The sequence below is a fragment of the Triturus cristatus genome, chromosome 3_2 (assembly GCF_964204655.1).
Source record: "Triturus cristatus chromosome 3_2, aTriCri1.1, whole genome shotgun sequence".
Lineage (NCBI taxonomy): Eukaryota > Metazoa > Chordata > Amphibia > Caudata > Salamandridae > Triturus > Triturus cristatus.
In genome coordinates, this window is record NC_140584.1 from 815,122,841 (window position 1) to 815,146,353 (window position 23,513).

General features: G+C 45.8%; 1 protein-coding gene across 2 annotated transcripts in view; it reads right to left on the minus strand.

The window, feature by feature from the left end:
• The window catches only part of KIAA2012 (KIAA2012 ortholog), a 747,606-nt gene that overhangs the window by 16,519 nt on the left and 707,574 nt on the right, over nucleotides 1-23,513 (minus strand). For both annotated transcript variants that reach the window (XM_085648973.1, XM_085648972.1), the window contains exons 23-24: nucleotides 15,458-15,660; nucleotides 713-885 (exon numbers count right to left, since the gene is read on the minus strand). In XM_085648973.1, coding sequence (XP_085505099.1) covers nucleotides 713-885; nucleotides 15,458-15,660 — 376 coding nt within the window. The remainder of the gene's footprint in view (nucleotides 1-712; nucleotides 886-15,457; nucleotides 15,661-23,513) is intronic.

Sequence of the window (23,513 nt, forward strand, 5' to 3'; positions counted from 1 at the left end):
TCCCTGGAGTCCCGTTGACTCCGCGTGCGAGGAAGTAATTTGAATTCTGGGTTGAATCCTGAGAATTCCTCGAGGAATGAGGAATAATTGGCTGAAATGGCGAACCCTAGTCTGATTATCCTGATAATGCCTCATTATCCACCGAACTTTAACACAAATTTCTCCGCCGAAATCTCCATTTGAGAGTGGACAGATCCCCCTGTTCCTGTAGCTGGGGGCTGTGACTGCCAGTGCAGGCCCCAGTAGTGTTAAGTGACCATTCTAATGAGGGCCTCACTGTTGATGGACCACAGGGAGGGTCAGAAGGAAACACAGGAGATGTGGACAACTGTGGTTCGTCTATGTCCAGATGCTCAGAGGATTAAGTGGGTCATAGACATTCTTGTGTACTTTACGTGGCCAGTTTTGACGTAAAGGTGTGATGTTGAGGCATTTAATTGGAGAACCTTCGACAGTGGAGTGAACTAATCCAACACTATTTAAGCTTTGCCTACAAGATAATTTGCAGTTTTTGGAGGGAAGTCTGTTAGCGATACAAATCCACATATTAAGTGGGCGAACATGGCATCTAACTGAGGTATGGCCAGGCAAACAAGGCAAAAGAATATGTATCTAGAAAGGGGGCAGGGATAGGTAGTTCAGGCCAGAGTCATTATCCTAAGTCTGCTCTGCCAATGGACACACAACAACCTTCGAGCTCACTGTGCCTTACCTGCCCGCTCCTTCTCATCTAGCAGCCTCTGTCGCTGTATTTCCATCATCTTCCTGCGGTACTCCTCCTGCTGCTGCTTAGTCCGCTCTTGGGCCTGCTTCTCCAGCTGGGCTTTTCTGAGTTCCTCCTGCTCCTTCCGCTGCCGCTCTTCCTCATGCTGCTGTTTAATCATTCTGTGCGTTGACCATCAGCGAAGCACATGAAAAGAAAAGGGACAACACAAAGCTCAGCGTTTCCACCAGTGCTACAGAGTAACTCTTTGTGTAAACTAGGCGAGGCCATTCCTGTGGGGAAACAGCATTTACAACGCTGTCCTTACATCGTGCTACTATTACAACTCGGTCGTTGCAACGACTGCGTTGTTAGTACACGTTGCATTTACATCGCAAGTCATTACAAGGACTTGCACTAGGGGGCGCTGAGGTATTGGAAATGAATTACAACACCTTCCCTACTGTTGCGCAAACTGGAGTAGGAATAGTAATTAATACTATTCCTAAATCCAGCGTCCCCTCGTGCAAGTCGTTGTAATGACTTGTGATGTAAATGCATCGCGTACTAACAACGCGGTCGTTGTAATGACCACGTTGTAAAAGCATGTGATGTAATACATCGCAATGTAATGAGCCATATTCTTAACTGTAATGCTCCCCTCCACCCTGATGCAAGTTCCCACTGCAAACCACTTGTGCATGGTGAAACACCCATGCACCGCAAAGGAGAATGCGAGTAGATAGACCTATATTTAAAATGATTTAATGGGTACAAGCCCATAAAAATAAAAAGAACAACAAGAAGAAAAATTCTCATCTATTAATACTACTTCTAAAAATAATAATTATATATAAAGTACACATAGCCTAAGAAATTTGCATAGTTTGTTCGTCACCTTTAAGTGACAAAATTAGACAGATCCCCTCTGCAAATTATTAGAAGATGCCTATGAGTGTCTACGATGTACACCAGCCCAGTGCTTAGTATTTAAAATAATATTTAAAATACATAAATGAAAAATATAGTAATTGCATGGACCCAAAGTTGTTCTTGGAAGCTTGCACCAAGGGTCCTGGTTACCGAATCTCAAGGCTGCCTAGTCTTGATGACATCCCATTCTTCTGTCTTCTACCACCTTTTCATATCTCTTCAGCTCACTCTTGCAGGTTGCTTTTTCTGTGCTTTCTCCCTTTGCCACTATTTTCTTGTCTTTCTGTTCCTCCTCATTTCTCCCTTTTGTGTTTTTCTGTCTTGCGCCGGTGAAAAACCTAATGATGAACTTTAAGTCCTGATCCACAAAAATGAGTGCTGGCACCCTCCACCTGCAACCACAGGCGCAAATTGAGCTCTACCCCGGCATTCGCATGATGTATTCGCAAAGATTTGCACTGGAGCAACGCTGAGGATATCTGGAGCGTCCTTGTGACTCTACAGCGGACAAGGAGTTCATCACGATTCACTTAAGTGGATCTAATGGCTTTTCCAGACATTTCCTAACTTTCTCATTCCCAAACCTATGAATGTAAGGTATAAGGTGGCACTGTGAATTAATATTAGTCCCACACGCTGAGTGGACTGTTATTTGGGGAGTAATACGGCAGGCATTCAACTACCATACTGACGGAATGTGCTATTTACCCGGTGCGGTATTACTTCCCCAGTTCGAGTTGTGCACCCTTAGCATGGGGGATGACATATTAATACTACAACTATTTGTGTTTCTCCCTTTCACAAATTTCGGCACTGTATACATTTTTAGGTCTCGCCTGACCCAGCGCATGCGCTGGTCTGGCGAGACTTATTGAGAGGGCTCCAAAAAGTGCTACCAGGCCAGCCTAGAGCTACAGTGCATGTGCGCGGGCGCGCGCGCCACTTTTATCGCAATTACTTTCACTTTAGCGGCCGCACGGCCGCTTTGATGTTTGATCGCTATCGCGATCACTTTCACTTTTGCGGCCACACGGCCGCTTGGCATAGCCAATAGGTCTCGCTTTTGGGACCTTATAAGTGTTTAGTTATGCAACTGTTGCATGGCTAAACACTTATAAGGTCCCAAAGGCGAGACCTATTGGCTATGCCAGTGCTTGTTTATTCTGTGATGGGGAAAAAACCCGGTGTGGTCATTTTATACAAGTTGTGATCCCGAATCAGATGCAAACTTTGTGCATGAATAGTAATGATTTCAAAAACAGCATCTCATGGTGTATGTCATCAATCTTTGGGTTTGTATGAGAAGCTCTTGCGATTTCTTTAACACTGAATTGGGCAGTGGTACCCATGAGCAGAAGAACGTGCACTGCCATTGCCACCGCCAGTATTTCCCCTCTGCTTCTGATACTCCTCGCTTGGTAGAACATACAGAAGCTGATACAACCTTTCAAAATACTACCCATATTACTTACACACATCTTCGGCGTCTCTCCTTGGTACGTGCCATATTTCTCTGTCTGGCTGGTATTACGACATTTTACATACCTTCTATTGGTTCCCAGTCTAGGCCTACTCATATAGTCTCCCCTCATTATTTACCGGTATATTACCCTGAATTCTACTTTTCCTTGTCACAATCCTAACTTTGCGAGTGTGAATCCCTTTCCAGAGAAAGGCAGCCATGCTTGCCCATTCAATTATACAAAAATGTTTAATCCTCTTCTTTGAACCATCACATTTTGAATGGAGTTTAATCTGTACTCTAAAGAAGGAACAATCTAGAGTCAGGCATTTAAGGAACTTAGAAAGGTGATAAGGATGAGTGCAACTCAGTGCAATGAAGATTCCTGTTCCCACTCCATCCTTCTTCCTTGCCACAGCCCTACCCACATGAGGATTTCTCAAGCAGTGGCTAGGACCTGATTTAGAGCAGGTGCTAAGTGACAAGCCTGAGATTTACGGAGAATCCACTTGTACCATTTCTTCCCCCAACCATAGCTATGGTGGAGGGAATTCCGCCGGAGGAGTTACAACCCAATTCTAAATCAGTCTCTTATTATCATGAGAAGATGAACAGCCTCAAGAGTACATCAGCACATGTGTCTACAACCCACTGCATGCTGGGGAATAATCAGACAAATCCAAACCCAAGATAGCAGATCGAAAAGCAACAGGGAAAATTTCTCATTAAGGGATGACATGTTGCCAACAGTCATGTAGAGTACAAAGGCTGCCTCAAATCAAGGTCCCATCATGGTCTGCCCTCCAGAAACCCCGATGACAGGAAGACCCAACCAAAAGTCTACCCACAACAAAAATAGTTACGACAACAAAGACAGCCTTTATCCATGCAGCTCTGCAGGAATAGCTGGTACGGATCAGCTGTTCTTGTCAAACAACATGAAGACAACGCCTCAGTTCACGATGAACCATGGATTCCTTGATTAAACGAAAACAAAACGCAACTTGGGTAAAACCCACTGTCGGATCAAAGCACTGCAACCTGAATAAGAATAAAGACTTCCTGATCCAGGACAGCCCATCCATCCACTGAGCTGAGGAAAGCAGGTCCTTTCGAACAAACAAGCCCATTGAAAGTGCTATAGTAGTGATGCCTCGCCTCCTCCCGACACAACAAATGTACTATTGTGAAAGGGCCCCGTGTGCTCATCCAAAAGACCCACAATACAATGCAATTAAACCGGGAAGAGGTCCTCCTTTTTCGAGTACACTAAAAACGAACGTGTTTCTTGGCATGTAGGGACCGGCCAGCCCTGACCTTCACAACTCAATCAGGGACACAATATGCCAAACAAATGTGATAGTTGTGGCACACAGAAGTAGAGTGTATGCTCCTTATCGACTTCTACAAAGTATTTGACTTGCTGGGGTGGGCCTACCTCTTTGCCCTTCTTACAATAATGAACTTTGGCCCCCGTTACATCAGCTATGTCAAACTGATGTATACTGACCTTGCGATTTGGGTCCACATTGGGGGAATGCTCTACCATAAATTACTTCTACAACAGGGAACAAGGCAGGAGCGCCCCCTATCTCCTCTGCTCTTTATGCTAGCCATCGAGACACTGGCGATATGAGTGTGGGTAGACACGTTGGTCTGGGCTTTGAATGGGACCCTGCGGTGTCGGGTGAGATAACCTTGTATGCATACAACGTCTTTATCTTCTTGTCCGACCCGCAGTGGTCCAGACCTCGGGCTCTCCAGACCTTGCAGATCTTTGGGGCTCACACTGGCTTGTGTATCAAGATGATCAAATACTCTTTGTACCCCCTAGGTAGACAGAGGCAATCATCAGACTGGGCAACCGAACTGCAGATGTATACGACTGGCTTCCAATATATAGTGGTTTTTAGATTTCTGAGGATAACCAAAAGGCCTGGGATGAAAACCTGCTGACCGAGCTGGCCAGACTATGCAGGGACTTTCATTTTTGGTCCACATTTCGGCTCTCACTCATGGGCAAGTCGGCGATCTATAAGATGGTCCCGCACCTATTATATCAAACCCAAAACTTCTGGTACCCTATACCCCGGACCTCTTTTTCCTGCCTGACTGCAGATCTGCAGTGCTTCCTCTGGATATGTGTGACCACCCAGAATTTCGCTCACCAAATGCTTTCAGTCCACTTTTGATGGCAGCCAGGCAATGCCCGACATTCTTTCCTATTAGAGAGCAGCACACCTGGAAGTTCTCAATGAGTGGTGGTTTTGGAACTCAAAAACCCCAGCGTACACCTCAGAGAAGTGGGCCATGCAGAAGGCCTCGATCGCGCATGCACTGTACTGGGCTCTGCTTCCCCAGCACTCCCTCCAATGACGAGGGGGGTGCTACATCCTCGGGGCACTGGGCTAGAACAAATGCCTAATAAGAGAAACCCAGCTATGGACTGGACGCTGGCTCCCACAAGAGGCTGAGCTGGAGGGCTTTGACAGCTGGGATCTTGTAGGGATCTATGTCCGGGGGGATGTTGTGACCGGGACCACTATCAAGTCCTTCGCTGACCTAAAGGTGAAGTACGAACTCCACAAGTCCTAATCAATATCTACAAATCAGGCACGCACTCCAACCCTAAATTATTGGTTTAGCTGAACTCCCGGAGTTCAGTCCTGTAGAGGCCCAAGTGCTACACAACCCGCCCGCCTGTCATAAGCAGTCATTCATATACAAGTCACTGGCAATACACACGGCTGACTTCTTTCTGGCGCCCAGGGCGACTTGCACGCAAGACCTAGAACACATAGATGATGATGACTGGCGAGAAACCTTGACTTATCCGAGGGAGTGGCTATCGCTGCTCAGTATCACCTTGTAGAGTTAAAAAATCCACACAGAATTTACTTCATACGCGACAAACTATGACCTGGGCGCAATGGCTTCTTCGATGGGCCTGCGCTGCTCTACACGCCACGGAGACTTTCTGCACACGGTATGGAGATGCCTGGTCCTTGCCCCTTTCTGGACTGGGGTCTTGACCTGCCTCGGGGAGGCCGTGGGATGGCCCATCCCTAACGATCCTAAACTGGTTTTACTAAACGTTTCTGATGGAGTTGAAGGCAACAGATATTTGTTTTAAACCCCTGCTGTGGAGCAGGCTAGTAGTGGTGGAGCGAGACATTGCCAGACACTGGAAGTGAAGTGAAGCTGCACCCCTTGTGGAGTGGAAGAAAGGCCTGGCAGATGTATGGGCCTGGAGAAGCTGGTCTAAGCCGCCAGAGGCTGTCCGCAGGGACCTTGGAAGGTTTGGGGAGACTGGGCCCAACACCGGGGATCGTTCTCACACCCCACACTAATTTGTCTAAGTCGCTGGAAGGAGAGCTGCAGACTCACAAGGCTTGCACAGGAGACTAGTGTGCACTCCCACGCAGAGAGGTGCACCCTGGGAGGCTCTCAATCCATTGGGATGGAGGGCCGGGCCAGGGCCGGACTGACCGTAGCAGGCATCAGGCGTGTGCCCGGGAGGCTGGAAGGGTGGGGACCCGTTTTGGAAGGGTGGGGACCCGTTTTGGAAGGGTGAGGGCTGGGTTTGGAAGGGTGGGGGGCGGTTTTGGAGCGTCAGGGGCTGGGTTTGGAGCGATGCTGCAATATCGGCCCCCAGTAACAAAAGCAGCAGTGCTGGGGGCCGGTTTTGTCAAGCAGCAGTGCTTCACCCCCTCAACAAAATTGCCAGGGCTGCTTTGGCTTCCCCGTACGGCCCTAGCTGGGGAGCTGCCACACGACAGTCACTGTCTCTGCCTGGCGATCAAGGGGGGCCATCGGGGAGGCTACTGTCTGGATGTATGTTTGCATTTCTGGACAGCACACTTTCAATGTTAATATTGTGGAAATGGCAATAAAATATGTTATAAAAAAACATTAGAGTGTAATATGTATAGCACTGATTGACTAGAGAGACCCTCGTCAACCTTCAGGCCGCCTGGGAACGAAGAAGGACTGAGGCAGGAGGATTCTGGAGCCGGCAGATGCAACGCCTTGCCCCCGAGACGAGCGAAGGCTGCAGGGAGGCGGATCCTCATTTATAAATTATAAATAGATGTGTAGGAGGTAGGGATGAATGAATTTGCCTCTAGTGAAAAACCCGAAGCCCACATGCATTGCAGATTACTGATCCGAAGGCAAGCGTTCAGGAGTTTATTTGGCTGTTTGACAACATACTAATGGCAGTTTGTAGAACACTCTTATGACATTTCCGGTTGTAAATCTTTGTGCCTTTTTTCCACTTGTTAATAATAAAAATAATTGTATGTCCCCTATTTCCGTCGGTGCTTGGATTGTTACATTTTGCAAAGCGTTTTGTTGGCGGTCTGGATGCCATATCAGCACTACATTCATAAATAAAATGAAGCTGTTAATTACCAATAACAATTACTTATGGGTATACCATACTTTGTCATTCTTTCATGCTACATATCATAGCGGCCACAAGGTGGCGACGTTGGATCATAATTGCCTTCCTAACTCACTGCCTCCAGCTCACACCGAGAGCCTGCTTCACAAAGGTAAACCTACAGTTTTGTGTAAATTTCCGTTTTTTTCACTTCACAAAGCGAGTAGTAATTTTACAACTGCGGAGTCTCCACACTCAAGGCGAAGACTCCGCTCATAAAAAAAATAGGCAGTCGTAAAGATACTACCCGCAAAATTGCTTTGTGAATTGAAAAACATCATTGACTTACACAAAATATTAAGCTTACCTTTGTGAATCAAGCTCTTAGTTTCAGCCAGAAAAGAACTGATTCGTCTAAAATCACAGTCGCATCAGTGATATACAATTCCCTTAACACTGAGGTTACCGTCGCCAGTAATATCTCCATTTTGGGAGTGAAATCCAGTCCATTGTTTCTGTTGCTCTCCTTTCTTTGCCTTGTTTTTCCTCCGATTCACACCAGGAGTGTGTTATTCACATTTGTCACCTGTGTAGGTGTACAGGGCTACCATTAACGGAGCTGAGTCTGCGTTGGCCACTCTTCCCGGTCCATAGCGCACCCTGTAGATCTCCTGCTGGGAGTGAGCTTTCATCGGCTTCCCAGTTTTAGTCTACGCTTCCGGTGCTTTCTGAATTTTTTACTTTATTTCCTTGTTCTGCTCCCACAAGCCGTCCTCGTCCTTCACACCTGTTCTCTCATTAACCGCCTCAAAGGGCATCCCTTTTGCAAACAGTCGAATCCAATTAATTTCTCATCTTCTGTCTGCTTTGATCAACAACGTGAGACTGAGCTCTAAACCTCAAACATTGTTCCTGTTGGTCTCCAGTTACTGACTGACTGTCCCGCCCTCCCTCATTTGTTAGCTGAAGGCTTTGCTCACTTCTTCATCTCCGACGTTTTTTATTATTCATTCTTTCTTCCACCAACAAACTGTCCATCCTGTTCTGTCTGTCTTGTTTGCCTCCTCTGCGCACCATCCTTTCCTCTGGCGACCATCGTCCTGCTTCTGCAGGTCACTCTACCTTCTTTCACATATTCACCTTTCTCTATCATTCCTCTCCTGAGCCCAATGTCTGTCATCTTGTAGGTCTGTTCCAATTCTTCCTTTTCGGAGTACAAATGCAGGATTCCTTCTCAAATCTTAAACTCTTGCCCAGTCTCTTATTCTTTATCTTCTAAAGCGTCTTGAACCAGGTCTTTCTTTTCTCCCATATTTAGCCCCATCTTGTCCCCTAGTTGGACTATTGTTTCTCAGAAGGGCACTTGATTACAATAGAAGTACTTGTTGTTCCTTCTTCCACAGCATTTAATGCCACTGATTATCCTAGGTTACTGTATTCTCTTTCAGCATCCGGTGTCACAGACACCTCTTGGGACCGGCCTTGCACCTCTACCTCTTCACCTCCTGGGACCGGCCTTGCACCTCTACCTCTTCACCTCCTGGGACCGGCCTTGCACCTCTACCTCTTCACCTCCTGGGACCGGCCTTGCACCTCTACCTCTTCACCTCTTGGGACCGGCCTTGCACCTGTACCTCTTTACCTCCTGGGACTGGCCTTGCACCTCTACCTCTTCACCTCTTGGGACCGGCCTTGCACCTGTACCTCTTCACCTCCTGGGACTGACCTTGCACCTCTGCCTCTTCACCTCTTGGGACTGGCATTGCACCTCTACCTCTTCACCTCCTGGGACCGGCCTTGCACCTCTTCACCTCCTGGGACTGGCCTTGCACCGCTACCTCTTTACCTCCTGGCACTGGCCTTGCACCTCTACCTCTTCACCTCTTGGGACCGGCCTTCCACCGCTACCTCTTCACCTCTTAGGACCGGCCTTGCACCTCTACCTCTTCCCCTCTTGGGACCTTCCTTGCACCTCTACCTCTTCACCTCTTGGGACCGGCCTTGCACCTGTACCTCTTCACCTCTTGGGACCGGCCTTGCACCTGTACCTCTTCACCTCCTGGGACTGGCCTTGCACCTCTACCTCTTCACCTCTTGGGACCGGCCTTGCACCTCTACCTCTTCACCTCTTGGGACCGGCCTTGCACCTGTACCTCTTCACCTCCTGGGACTGGCCTTGCACCTCTACCTCTTCACCTCTTGGGACCGGCCTTGCACCTGTACCTCTTCACCTCTTGGGACCGGCCTTGCACCTCTACCTCTTCCCCTCTTGGGACCTTCCTTGCACCTCTACCTCTTCACCTCTTGGGACCGGCCTTGCACCTGTACCTCTTCACCTCTTGGGACCGGCCTTGCACCTGTACCTCTTCACCTCCTGGGACTGGCCTTGCACCTCTACCTCTTCACCTCTTGGGACCGGCCTTGCACCTCTACCTCTTCACCTCTTGGGACCGGCCTTGCACCTGTACCTCTTCACCTCCTGGGACTGGCCTTGCACCTCTACCTCTTCACCTCTTGGGACCGGCCTTGCACCTCTACCTCTTCACCTCTTGGGACCGGCCTTGCACCTGTACCTCTTCACCTCCTGGGACTGGCCTTGCACCTCTACCTCTTCACCTCTTGGGACCGGCCTTGCACCTCTACCTCTTCACCTCTTGGGACCGGCCTTGCACCTGTACCTCTTCACCTCCTGGGACTGACCTTGCACCTCTGCCTCTTCACCTCTTGGGACTGGCATTGCACCTGTACCTCTTCACCTCCTGGGACCGGCCTTGCACCTCTTCACCTCCTGGGACTGGCCTTACACCGCTACCTCTTTACCTCCTGGCACTGGCCTTGCACCTCTACCTCTTCACCTCTTGGGACCGGCCTTCCACCGCTACCTCTTCACCTCTTAGGACCGGCCTTGCACCTCTACCTCTTCCCCTCTTGGGACCTTCCTTGCACCTCTACCTCTTCACCTCCTGGGACCGGCCTTGCACCTCTTCACCTCCTGGGACTGGCCTTGCACCGCTACCTCTTTACCTCCTGGCACTGGCCTTGCACCTGTACCTCTTCACCTCTTGGGACCGGCCTTGCACCTGTACCTCTTCACCTCCTGGGACTGGCCTTGCACCTCTACCTCTTCACCTCTTGGGACCGGCCTTGCACCTCTACCTCTTCACCTCTTGGGACCGGCCTTGCACCTGTACCTCTTCACCTCCTGGGACTGGCCTTGCACCTCTACCTCTTCACCTCTTGGGACCGGCCTTGCACCTGTACCTCTTCACCTCTTGGGACCGGCCTTGCACCTGTACCTCTTCACCTCCTGGGACTGGCCTTGCACCTCTACCTCTTCACCTCTTGGGACCGGCCTTGCACCTGTACCTCTTCACCTCTTGGGACCGGCCTTGCACCTCTACCTCTTCACCTCTTGGGACCGGCCTTGCACCTCTACCTCTTCACCTCTTGGGATCGGCCTTCCACCGCTACCTCTTCACCTCTTGGGACCGGCCTTGCATCTCTACCTCTTCACCTCTTGGGACTGGCCTTGCACCTGTACCTCTTCACCTCCTGGGACTGGCCTTGCACCTCTTCACCTCCTGGGACTGGCCTTGCACCGCTACCTCTTCACCTCTTGGGACCGGCCTTGCACCTCCACCTCTTCACCTCTTGGTACCGGACTTCCACCGCTACCTCTTCACCTCTTGGGACCGGCCTTGCACCTCTACCTCTTCACCTCTTGGGACTGACCTTGCAGCTCTACCTCTTCACCTCTTGGGACCGGCCTTGCACCTGTACCTCTTCACCTCTTGGGACCGGCCTTGCACCTTTACCCCCTCACCTCTTGGGACCGTCCTTGCACCTCTACCCCCTCACCTCTTGGGACCATCCTTGCACCTGTACCTCTTCACCTCTTGGGACCTTCCTTGCACCTCTACCTCTTCACCTCTTGAGACCGTCCTTGCACCTCTACCTCTTCACCTCTTGGGACTGACCTTGCACCTCTTCACCTCTTGGGACCGTCCTTGCACCTCTACCTCCTCACCCATTGGGACTGGCCTTGCACCGCTTCACCTCTTGGGACTGACCTTGCACCTGTACCTCTTCACCTCTTGGGACCGGCCTTGCACATCTACCCCCTCACCTCTTGGGACCGTCCTTGCACCTCTACCCCCTCACCTCTTGGGACCGTCCTTGCACCTGTACCTCTTCACCTCTTGGGACCTTCCTTGCACCTCTACCTCTTCACCTCTTGAGACCGTCCTTGCACCTCTACCTCTTCACCTCTTGGGACTGACCTTGCACCTCCTCACCTCTTGGGACCGTCCTTGCACCTCTACCTCATCACCTCTTGGGACCGTCCTTGCACCTCTACCTCTTCACCTCTTGGGACTGGCCTTGCACTTGTACATCTTCATGTTCTTATGCCGCGTCTGATGAATAGTTAGTCCTTTCCTCTACTCCTCTCTCTCTCTTGTATGGTCACTTCACCTGTCTGGGTCCTCTTCTATTTCTCTTTATGCTTTTCTTCCCATTTTTGTAATTCCTTCTTTTGGTTTTCATTCTCTCCTTTATGTAAACCACTCATGCATGTTCTTTGCTGACAATACGTCACTGGCATTGGTCTAGCACTCCTTCCCCATTAGTATGGCTTTATGGCACTTTCGACTGTCCGGTGATTTTCCAAATTATTCTGAGGTTACCAGTGAGCCTGACTCAGTTTGTGATGATGTGTTATGGGCATTGCGTTCTGTTCTTGTTCTTGTTAGGTGGCTGTTTCGTATTTATGGTTATTTAACTGCAAATTTGGGTATTTACTTTAAGGTCTGATGGCTTTGCCAATTGTTTACATATCTCTTAGGTTGGTGGCATGCCCATTGCTCAGCAGCCAACTACATGGCATATGTGGGCCCTGCTGGCCTTCTAGTATTTATTTATTTATTATGTCATAGTTCTATATTATATACTATATATTTATTTATATACCTGATTATACCAACATTGTTTCAGTGCACTTTACAGATAATCAACCAGTTGAGATATCTCTCTCTTACACTGAACAAAGTGTTATAATAAGGACTAAGATAATCAGTGAACTCTGGAAAAGATATTCATAATGAATTCTTACTGAAGAATGCAAGAAGTATAAACTTGAACAAGCGAAGAGAATAGAGAGAGAAGGGCATGGGACAATTAGGTGAAGAAAAACAGGAGCCAGACAAGGGGAAAAATTGAAGCCAACGAATTCCCAAAGTCTCAGAATTAGAGAATAGTTTTAGATAGAGCTGAGAGGAGCAGGAAAAAAGGAAGACAATCAAATGAAAAACAGTGAGAATAGAGACACTAAATGGACAGTGAGAGAATAAATAACAGAAAAATGGACAAAGTGAAGGAGTGGAGGTGAGTTTAAGATAGGGAAGGTGACATTTAATTACTTGAAAAGCATGTTTTGAATTCTTTCTTACTTTCATGCATATTTGCACAAGGATATGAAGGCAAGGGTTCATATCAGCATACTGGAAGAGGTCTCTGGAGACATAGATATTCACCAGGGACTGAGACAGGGTTGTGTGCTGACTCCTCTTTTATTCATTTTATATACCAATGAGCTTCACCCCTTTTTAATGCGCATTACCCCCGATGCATCAAAAACAGAGGCAAGCTGTTACCTACACTTCTTTATGCGGATGACACAGTGCTCATAGCACGTACCCCTAGGGCACTGCATCAGTTGGCGTTTGCCTTTGTGGATTTTATGGCCACACTAGATTTGCAGACAAATTTTACAAAATTGCATATTATGGCATGTAGCCCAAGATGCAAACAACTTCCACTTTTGTCAAGAGACCTGCTGGTATTAAGCGCTATATAAATCACAATTAACAATAACAACAACAATTGGTTCTAACTGTTTGAGCAGCACTAGCACCTTTCCGTATCTTGGGGTTACCTTTTCTGCCCGAGGGTCGTGGGCACCTAACATTGAGCAGCGCATAACCGTATTGTCCAAGGCCATTGTTTTTTTATGCAGCCTTCAGCATCCATCAGGGTTTGGTTCTTAATCCCTCTTGTTACAAATATATCTCATAATATATTCCTATTTGTATGTATGGGGCTAAGGTATGGAGTATCTTGCAATGTGAGGCTATTCAGCTTGAAGAGAACATATTCTGTAGGAAACTCATGACAGTCCCCATATCATCCTCAGGTTTAATCTGTCATAAAGAGTTTGGGCTTCCAGATTTAGAAGATCGGATTAAAGCCCAGCCTGCGTTACTGTGGCTTGAAATCTGGGGGAACGGGGAGGCTGTTTAATGAAATATATTATATTGGATTGCTTTTTCCTTGATAGAGTACTTCCCCTCCCTTGACTGGCTTAAGTAAAGTCTGAATATTGTAAGATTGAAGTACAGTCTGCCTTTATGGACCCGATAACCTGGAACAGCCTAAGTAAAAGGAATGTCGAAGAAGCACTTTGTAATTTTGCGTGCTCCCAACGTCTAAGGGAAGCAGCGGGGGAAACCGATGCGGCTGCCTACTTCAATCTGACTGCATTTGATTGCCCCACAGACTATCTCTGAGATGCATGAGGCCGCTGGGAACGTTCTTTGTAATTTTGTTTTAGATCTGACACAATAAAATATCTGTTATGTTTCTCACTGGGGTTCACGAAGAACCTTGGGGTGAGGCCGTGGCCCTGTGTTGACGTGTCAGGACAATCACTGTTACACTTTACATCTTTCTGTAAATTGTATGTAAGGTTCACTAGAGTTTTTCCAATTCCGTTTCTAAAAATAATTGTCATAATATTCGATCATGTAGACTAGCTTTTAGATTTTTACTTTAATTATCTGATGATTAAGGTATTTTGCACATTGCTGCCTTATTAGGAGCTGATGTATGAGCTCGTAGAACTGTGCTGGCTTAAATAAACCCTGTTGCCAATATTGCTGCATTGTGTCTGTTTTTATCTTATCTAAATAGATGTTTTTACTATGTTTCATTGTTTACGCTGTATGATGTTTTTATGAACGCTGCTTCCATCCGAATAAAGTCTTTTGAATCGACTTGAGTTTTTCTAATGTGATTGGTGGAAAGTGCGGTTGTGAGCACGATGATAGCCAACAATAACTCTCACTATGACGTACTTGCAATCTCCGATGGGCTTAATAACAAAGTTTAATTGTAAATGTGAAATGTAATGTAATTGCGTAATTCAAATATGTGTAAATCTTCACCAATGTACACAATCTTGTCAATGTGCTGTGCTCTTTTTGCTACAGCTAGTTGTGCGCTATATATTTACCAACACACGCATGCATATATACATGTGGAGCACAGGCATGAGACAGACACGGTGTGCAAGCAAATTCTGTGGTATGGGGCACAGATAGATGATAGGCATGTGATACACAGCCGCTGCACATGCACATGATTTGACAGATGAGGTGATGCGCAGTTGATAGACGCAGTGATGGAACAGTCAGGCGATGAGACACATATGGTATGGAGGCGCAGCACAGTCCGGTGATTTACAGAGATGGTGCAAAGGCAGGTGGTAGCTGGAGGAGACTCACAGGCAAACATTTTGGCACGGACAAAGAGCGCATGTAGTTGATAACTTGAGGTTTAGCACAGGCAAGTAACAGATGGGGGTGGAGGAGAGGTAGATTATTTATGGAGGAGGAGAAAATGCAAGAGGATGGTGGAGAGAGACCACTGGCCAATGATGGACTGTGGTGCGGTACGGGCAGGGGATAGATGGAGCTGGAGCAAAGGGAGGTGATAAATGGAGCCCCAGAAGAAGGCGGATGAGTGTTGAGCAAAGCCATGCAATGAATGGGAAGCTGTTGGAGGTGTGGCAGAGGGAAAGGTAGGAGAGTGATGAATGGTCTCAACAGATGCTCTGGTTCACAAGGACTGTTAGAGGCAGATTCTATGACATTTCTGTCCCTTAGCGCCTCAGCTATCGTTTTCAGCTTAACACACTTACCGCATCTCTTCCGCGCGTGTCTGCTGTTCACGTTCCAGTTCCTCCTTCATCCGTTGTTCCCGCTCCAGCTTTTTTTGCTCTTCTCTCTTCAACTCCTCCCTCTCGCGCCTCTTCCTCTCCACGTCTAGCTTCCGTTTCTCGGCAAGCGCTGCTCGCTGCTTATCCCGAGATGACTTGGATTGCCGGGATGATCCTTGGGGGGACTGCAGAGACACAAGCCAAATCAACCTATGAACCAGGCCTGCTCACACGCTGAATTAAAAAAAAAAACCCTGTTAAATTCCCGGCGGAAATTGACTGGCTAGTAGGGTGACTGAGTGGTCTCCTACCAGGCAAGGCTGATGAGCTCAGTATACACTTAGTCACATGTCAGACTCGCGTCCCAACTCAAAGGAAAGGTCCTCTTGCAGCACTCTGTTTAATGATTGTCATAGATAGCTCTCTATCACTAACAGGATAACAAACATTGGCAATGCAAATCTGTCTCGCTTACCTTACATACAAGCGAGACGGATTTGTCTTGCCAATGCTTGTTTATAGTAGTCTTCAGTGTCTGTCAAGATTGATGTTGTATCTTTCACATTTCTGCTGCACTTTATCTGGTGACCACTAAGTGGCACTGAAAGACAACAAACTGGTGTTATTTGAATGTGACTGTTTAAATGCTGCATTCAGAGGAGGAAAAATTACATATCTACTGATGGTTAAATCAACAAGCATTGGCAAAGCCAATAGGTCTCTGAATCCGAAAGCTATAGGGGGTGGCAATGTAAATGCATTTGTGTACAGTGTGTGCAGTTGTGCAAAGGTAGAGGTGCAATACAAACTAGTCATTCACTTGCTGCATCCTCAGAGCCACCCTGCCCTCTTCTGCCTGTGTCATTTTTGTGATTGGGTTTAGTCAATTCAGTGATGCTTGCTCAGCCTGGAGGGTATCAATCTATGCTAGAAAGAACACCTGCGACATGGTGCATTAGATGCTCATTGTAGAGAGCTATCTGGCAGATAAAATACATTGTATCCCCGCACCACCCCTCGTGACCGGGCTTGGTCCGAGGGGAGAAGTGTAGCTCACTGGTTAGAGCAGGCATACCCTGAAGCAGAGGTCAGACCCGGGACCAGGGTTCAATTCCCGACGCGGCAGGGTCTGGAGCCCAATTGTCCACGGACTTGATAATTCTCGCTTCGGTGCCTACTCTAAGCATGAGTTCACACTAGGCAGCTCTGGGCAACTAGCTTGCTTAATCTCCACAACGGCCCCCCCGCGGCGGGATGCCTGGCTTTCACCTTGGGGATGCCCAGTATGGATTATCTCACAGGGAAAAACCAGGACGGGTTCCCAATGCAAGCGCTGGGATGCCCAAGGGTAACCGTGCGCGATATAAAACTCCTAATAATAATAATAATAAATAAATGGGCAAATCAATCCTATTACGGCACTCAACAGACTGTAATTCTACATTTGTGATTTACTGTATTAAATGCCCATGTGGCCTAATATACATCGGGAAAACAGAACGAAAAATCTAAATCAGAATCACAGAACACAAGAGTACAATACGAAACAAAAATGTCAATTCCAATCTAGCAGCACACTGGATAGAAAAGAATCACAACATTCCTCAACAGAGGTTCTTGATTTTGGAAAGTTCAATACCTGGATGCTGTCTGGATTAAACAACAACATTGACATGAGTTTTTTTTTATAACTTGAACATTTTACTCAAAAACAGCCACACTCTAGTTCACACAAAAGACATACACACGACTGGGCTTATGCATGAGATAGACATACACTTGAGCAACAAGTTCCGAGAGGGTGGATGATGAGTACTAACTTAGAGAGTTTCAAAACAAATTGTGTAAATACACCAGTCAAGGATTTAATTCATTACCTTTGAGAGAAGTAGTTTCAATTGTTCATTTGTCTATAGAACAAATAACATGATTGTGACAAAATGATTGTTTGGTGTTATCAATGTGTGACATATCGACATATTCGCTCCAGGAGTCTGGAGTATTTTCTCCAACTAGGACTGACGTCCATAGTACTAACCCTCATTAACTTGATTCTCAAGATCTCTTCCTCACTCTCTGCTTACAGTTGGTTTCATGAATCCTAAATCATCGCATTCATGAGCACGGTATTCGTTTTTTTGTATTAAGCCCTTTGTACTTTAGTATGATATCTGTGGTTCTTCTCACAGCAGTTTTCATTGACATTACTGGCATTGCAGGAATAGTAATTTTTTGGGAAGATTCTCGGTTGTAGTTTTGAGACGCGGGTCTATATACTGGTAACAGTTTCGCAGTTGAACGGACGTTTCGTTGAGTGGGCCTCAGCTAACGTTTGTTGTTAACATCTAGGTGCAATCAGTGTTATGTATTTCTTCTTAAATAAAAACAATTTTTTCTAAGCACACTTGGTGCTGTGCAGTCATTATATTTTTTCCAGATAGATTTACACTCTCAAGATGGCCACTGCTTTTCTCCCAGGCAGAAAAAAAGCCTGGCTAGTACAGTCCTATTTTGATGTCTATACCATTTAAACTCCCAGCAACACCCGGGAATATGTCTGCCAGTCCATACTTCTAAGAACGCCGAACGTCACGCCACAAACTACTTTGAATAGGTGAGAACCGAGGCCAGTAGATTTTATGGCAAGGCCCAGAGGCCAATATTATGCTTGACACCTTTATTGCTCCCCAAACACAGCAGCAACAACACTTACAATTAGAATACAACAACACTCTAGAACGCAGAACATGCTTATAATCCCAGAAAAGGCAGCCATCTTCCTCTTTTGTTGCTGCTCAAGCACAAGATAAGTACATTAATTTCTATTGTCTTGATTAAATTAAAAGAATATATTAGAAAATGGTTTATTATGTTTAAATTAAAGAATAAGGGTATGTTAAATAATATGATCAGAAGACATAATTTTTACTAGGAAGAATGTTTTACCTTTTAATTAGGAAGAAATGTTTTACTAATGTTTTTTCTGATATTGGGAAAACGGTATTTTAGTGTGGTAAGGAGGATGATTTAAGAGGAAGCGTGGTGGCTTATTCTGGAGTAATTTTCGTATTTAAAAAAGAGGTTTAAAGATGTTACAGTTTCTTACGCGCTATTCAAATGTGTAGTGCGTGAGGATTTACTCGTGTGACGGGCGATTGCGGTGTCAGCTTTAGAATATTGGCGTTCGAGGTGTAGCGCTCGAGCGCATTGCTTTCCGCGCTCGAGCGCCTTGCTTTCCCCACGAGAGCTCAGCGGTATGGTGCGCGAGCAGGGGAAGTTGAATTGAATGAAGTTGACAGGAATGAGCCGCCGTAGTCACGCAACGTGCGGCGGCCATTTTAGCAGTTTAGGAAGATTACAATATTAATAAAGGATGTGTTGGCGGCCATATTTAGGGAAAAGCGGAAGCGTCTGACAGAACAAAGTCAGTTTCTGTCAGACTTTGGTCGATTTTGTCGAGAAAGGTCAGATTTTGGTCAGAGTGAGGAGAATATTTTGGGGTGTGATATTAAGTCATTGTGGTATTATTTGGCAATTTAAAGGTATCTTTATAGAATAAAAAGGTGTGAAATTATTGATTTTGGTAAGGGGAGGTTTATAATTTTGAATAGGAAAACTGTGTTTGAAGGTATATCAAATTAAAATGGAAAACGTTGAGGCAAGTTTGGAAAATAAAATGAAAACATATAAGGATAAAATGTTTGGGTTTTTGTCGGCCTCAATTGACAAAAAAATTGAAAATACTTTGGAAATAAGTATTAAGAAAAAAGAGACTAGGAAAAAAGTCTTGTGAAGAAGACAGCTTCTGGACTACCGAAGAGGTTGAGGTAGTGGCAGGACTGTCTGGACAAGGTATTAAAAAGAAAGAGAAAAGGAGGCATGTTTTGAAAGGAAAGCAGATAAAGGATAATGAACGTAAAGTGCAAAAAGGGATGGCTATAAAGGCCAAAGACAGCTCTATTAAGGCGCATAAGAGAAAACATAGTGCGGTGGCATGTGACTCAAGTTCATCCAGTGGGGATGAGGAGTTGACGTGTAGTGCGAGTCTGGAGTACTCAGATGTGGAAGAGGTTCCCATTAAGAAAATGAAGTTAGATGATAAAGAAATTAATTTGGTGGTTGGTGACTTTGTCGATCCTCAAGGGGAGGATATGTTCAACCCATTATTAATTCAACATACGTTGTCATCGCAATGGACACTGGCTGAACATGTAGCCAGATATATAAGGTACTGGATAAGAAGGGAGATCCCTAAAGATGTGAGAACAAGACTAAGGTCGGAGTGTCCAAGGCCTAGTCTTAACAGCAAGGTGGCTTACACACCCGAGCTGGATCAAAATTTTTTGGCTTTCCTAAATAAAAGTGGTAAGGATCCTAGGAGAGGATTAGACAAAGGGCTGAAAGGTTGCCAAGACAGGTTATTGGATGTTTTGGGACCTTTAACCAAACATTTTGATATGTGTGAGGAGGCACACACTAACAATACTGGTGTAGATGTTGGAGAGATGCGCCAGTGGGTGCAGAGAGCTATATGTCTCCTTGGTAATTCTAATGCGGCGTTGTGTTTGGAGAGAAGGAAGAGTATTCTGTTCAAAATTGATCCGAAACTTGCTGATTTGGCTAGTAAGGAACTAGGGGCCAGATGTATCAAAGGGTTTTAGCCATTCAGTGTCAATGGGAATATGTGTTCATACATATGGCCCTATGTGAACAGAGCGAAGGTCTTCTTTTTGGAGATGATTTCGTCAAGGATATGGCGAGATATGTTGGAACCTTTAACTCATTGCAAAAGGCACAAAAAGATATCAGAAAGGTTTTTGGGACGGCCGGGCGAACGCGGGGTCGGTTCCCCGGCCGAGGTCCAGGATTTACCAGAATCAATTTTGGCAGGGGAGCTAGACCCTATTGTGCGAGTTATGGAGGAGGATATGGTTATCCAAGATCTGAACAGGGAAGTTTCTTCCCGCAAAGACAAGGAGGCAGAGCAAGGCACTTGCATTCGGAAAGGAGACCAAGGGCAATTTCAGGTAAGACGTTTAACAGACCCTTTGTTTACTCAAAAAAATTGGGCGGCAGACTAGCCCAGTTTGTTTCGAGATGGCAGGAAATTACTCAGGATCCTTGGGTGTTGCAAACATTAACTGGTTACAGGATAGATTTTATCAGTACTCCAGTTCAGGAAAGGGTTCCAAAGATTTTAAGATTCACAAAAGAGATTGAGATGTTAGTGACAAAAGAGGTGATGGCATTGGAGGAAAAAGGTGCAATAGAGACTGCAAGGGAAGTTCCCGGTTGTTTCATAAGCAACCTGTTTTTAGTGGAGAAGAAAGACAAAGGAATGAGACCAGTCATAAATCTAAGGGAGTTAAACGATTGGGTTGGTTACAATCACTTCAAGATGGAAGGGATACATATGCTGAGAGACTTATTGAGGAAAGGAGATTGGTTGACGAGGTTAGATTTGAAGGATGCATAGCTGACGATTCCTATGTGTCAGGAACAAAGGGATTATCTGCAATTCAGGTGGAAGGAAAAACGGTGGAGGTTCAAGAGTCTTCCATTCGGACTGACATTGGCTCCATAGTGCTTCACAAAGGTGATGAGACCTGTGGCAGCTTGGTTGAGGTCCAGGGGAATTCGTCTGATTGTTTACCTGGACGATATTCTGATTATGGCAGAGGAGGAGATTTTAGCAAAGGAGCAGACAGATTCTGCGGTGAAAGTTATAGAGGATCTTGGTTTTGTTGTAAACAAGGAGAAGTCTTGTGTAGAACCGATGCAGGAAATGATGTTTTTAGGCATCCAGATAAAGACATTGGATTGTGTGTTGAAGTTGCCAATGAAGAAGGTGAAGATCAGGAAGGAGGTGAAAAGAGTGAGGAGTGCAGATTGGATTACGCTGAGGCAGTTGGCTCGTTTGCTGAGTCTTCTTTCATCATCGATTCAGGCAATTTTTCCGGCGCCTCTTCATGATCGTGCGTTACAGAGATTGAAGGCTTTTCATTTAAGGCAGGACGCGAGATATTCTCAGAAAGTGAGGATGAACCAGGAAACTCTGGAGGAATTAGATTGGTGGCTGATGAGTTTAGAAGCATGGAACGGAAGGGCGATTTTTGGGGAAATGCCAGAGATGGAAATAGAGTCGGATGCGAGTATGCACGGATGGGGTGTAAGGTGTGGAACGGTTGCAACAGGGGGGCAATGGTCGAAAAAGGAAGGTCAGATGCACATAAATTCTTTGGAACTTTTGGCAGGGTCTTTTGCGATAAAGAGTTTTGTGAGGGATCAAGTGAAGTGTTGTGTACTTTTAAAAATGGACAATTTGTCGGCAGTTCGCTATGTGAACAAGATGGGAGGTGCTCGGTCAAGAGGATTGGCGGAACTGCCCAAGGAATTTTGGAAGTTTTGCTTGGAAAGGGAGATAAAGGTTCAAGCTCAGTATATACCAGGATTGAACAACGTAGAAGCGGATTGGTATTCAATATATCTCAGGGATGTGAGCAGTTGGAGATTGAACAGGGAAGTTTTTGTGAGTCTGGAGAGGATGTGGGGGCCCTTGCAGGTGGATCTTTTCACGGACAGATTGAACGCACAGTTGAAGGATTTTTTACAGTTGGAGACCAGATCCAGAGGCAAAGGGAATAGATGCATCACTTCAGGTGTGGAAGGAGGGGAGGAATGATGCATTCCCTCCGTTTTCAATGATCCAAAGGGTTTTGAACAAGGTCAGAAGGGAGCAAGCGGAGTTAGTTCTGATAACGCCATTTTGGAAGGCTCAGGTGTGGTTTCCAGATTTATTGAATCTTTTAGTGGAGGACACAGTCATATTGCCAAATTACAGGGAAATTTTGTTGGATGTTCAGGGAAACGTTCACGATCTGGTGGTGTCGAGTCAGTTAAGGTTGATAGCATGGTTGATTTCAGGAGAGTCTGGCAAATGCATGGATTCAAAGGAAGCTGAGGAGCTCATATCTAAATCATTGTCTAGAGGGACATCAAAGGCTTATGGATCTGCATGGAGAAAGTAGAATGATTGGTGTTTTGAGAGGGGTTTGGATCCCATATCAGCACCTGTAGCAGAAGTGTGCAAATTATTTGTCAGAATGGAGGATTAGCGTATTTGCAGGGCACGTTTTAGTTGATGGGATTCCTGTTGGGCAACATGTTTTGATTAAAAGATTAGTCAAAAGTGTACGTGTGGTGCTTCCTCCAAGAGCGAAATATAATTCTCTCTGGGATGTTTCAATGGTCTTGAGAGAATTGGAAAGTTGGGGTACGAATTCAAGTTTGGATTTAAAGTTTTTATCTTGGAAATTAGCTATGCTTTTGTGTCTAGTTTCCTTTAGAAGGGTTTCAGATATTAGAGCTTTAGAGGTTAATTCAAGGTGTTTTCAGCCAGAAGGCGTATGTTTTGAAATAAGGAAAAGGACAAAGACTATATCTAGAACAATATTTTACCCACTTTTGGAGGGTGATAATGTGTTATGCGTGGTTAGTTGCCTTAAGGAGTATGAGAAGAGGACTTTAGGCTTGAGAAGGGATAATTGTACTCAGCTGTTAATTTCTTACAGGAAACCATATAGGGCAGTTTCAGCACCCACCTTGGCGAGATGGATAAGGGATGTTATGATTAAAGCAGGGGTGGATGTTAGTGTTTTTGGGGCACATTCAGTAAGAGGGGCTATGGCTAGTAAGGCTTTTATGAAAGGTTTTAGTTTGAATGGGATTATGAAAGCTGCAGATTGGTCAAATGATACTACTTTTAGAAGGTTTTACTTTAAACCTAAACCTGTGGAAAATGTGTTAGAAAGAGTATTGGATAAACTTTGAACATGCATAATATTGGCCTCCGGGCCTTGCCATAAAATGCAGATTTTGCACAGTTTTAATGTATAGAAAATCATGATTTTATTAAAGGCACGGAGGCTAATATTATCCCTCCGCTGTACCCGCCCAATTAATATTTATTTAGTTGTTTGTTTTATAGGTTAAAGAAGAAGAAGAAGAGCATCAAGTTAAATGAAGAATGCAGAGCATT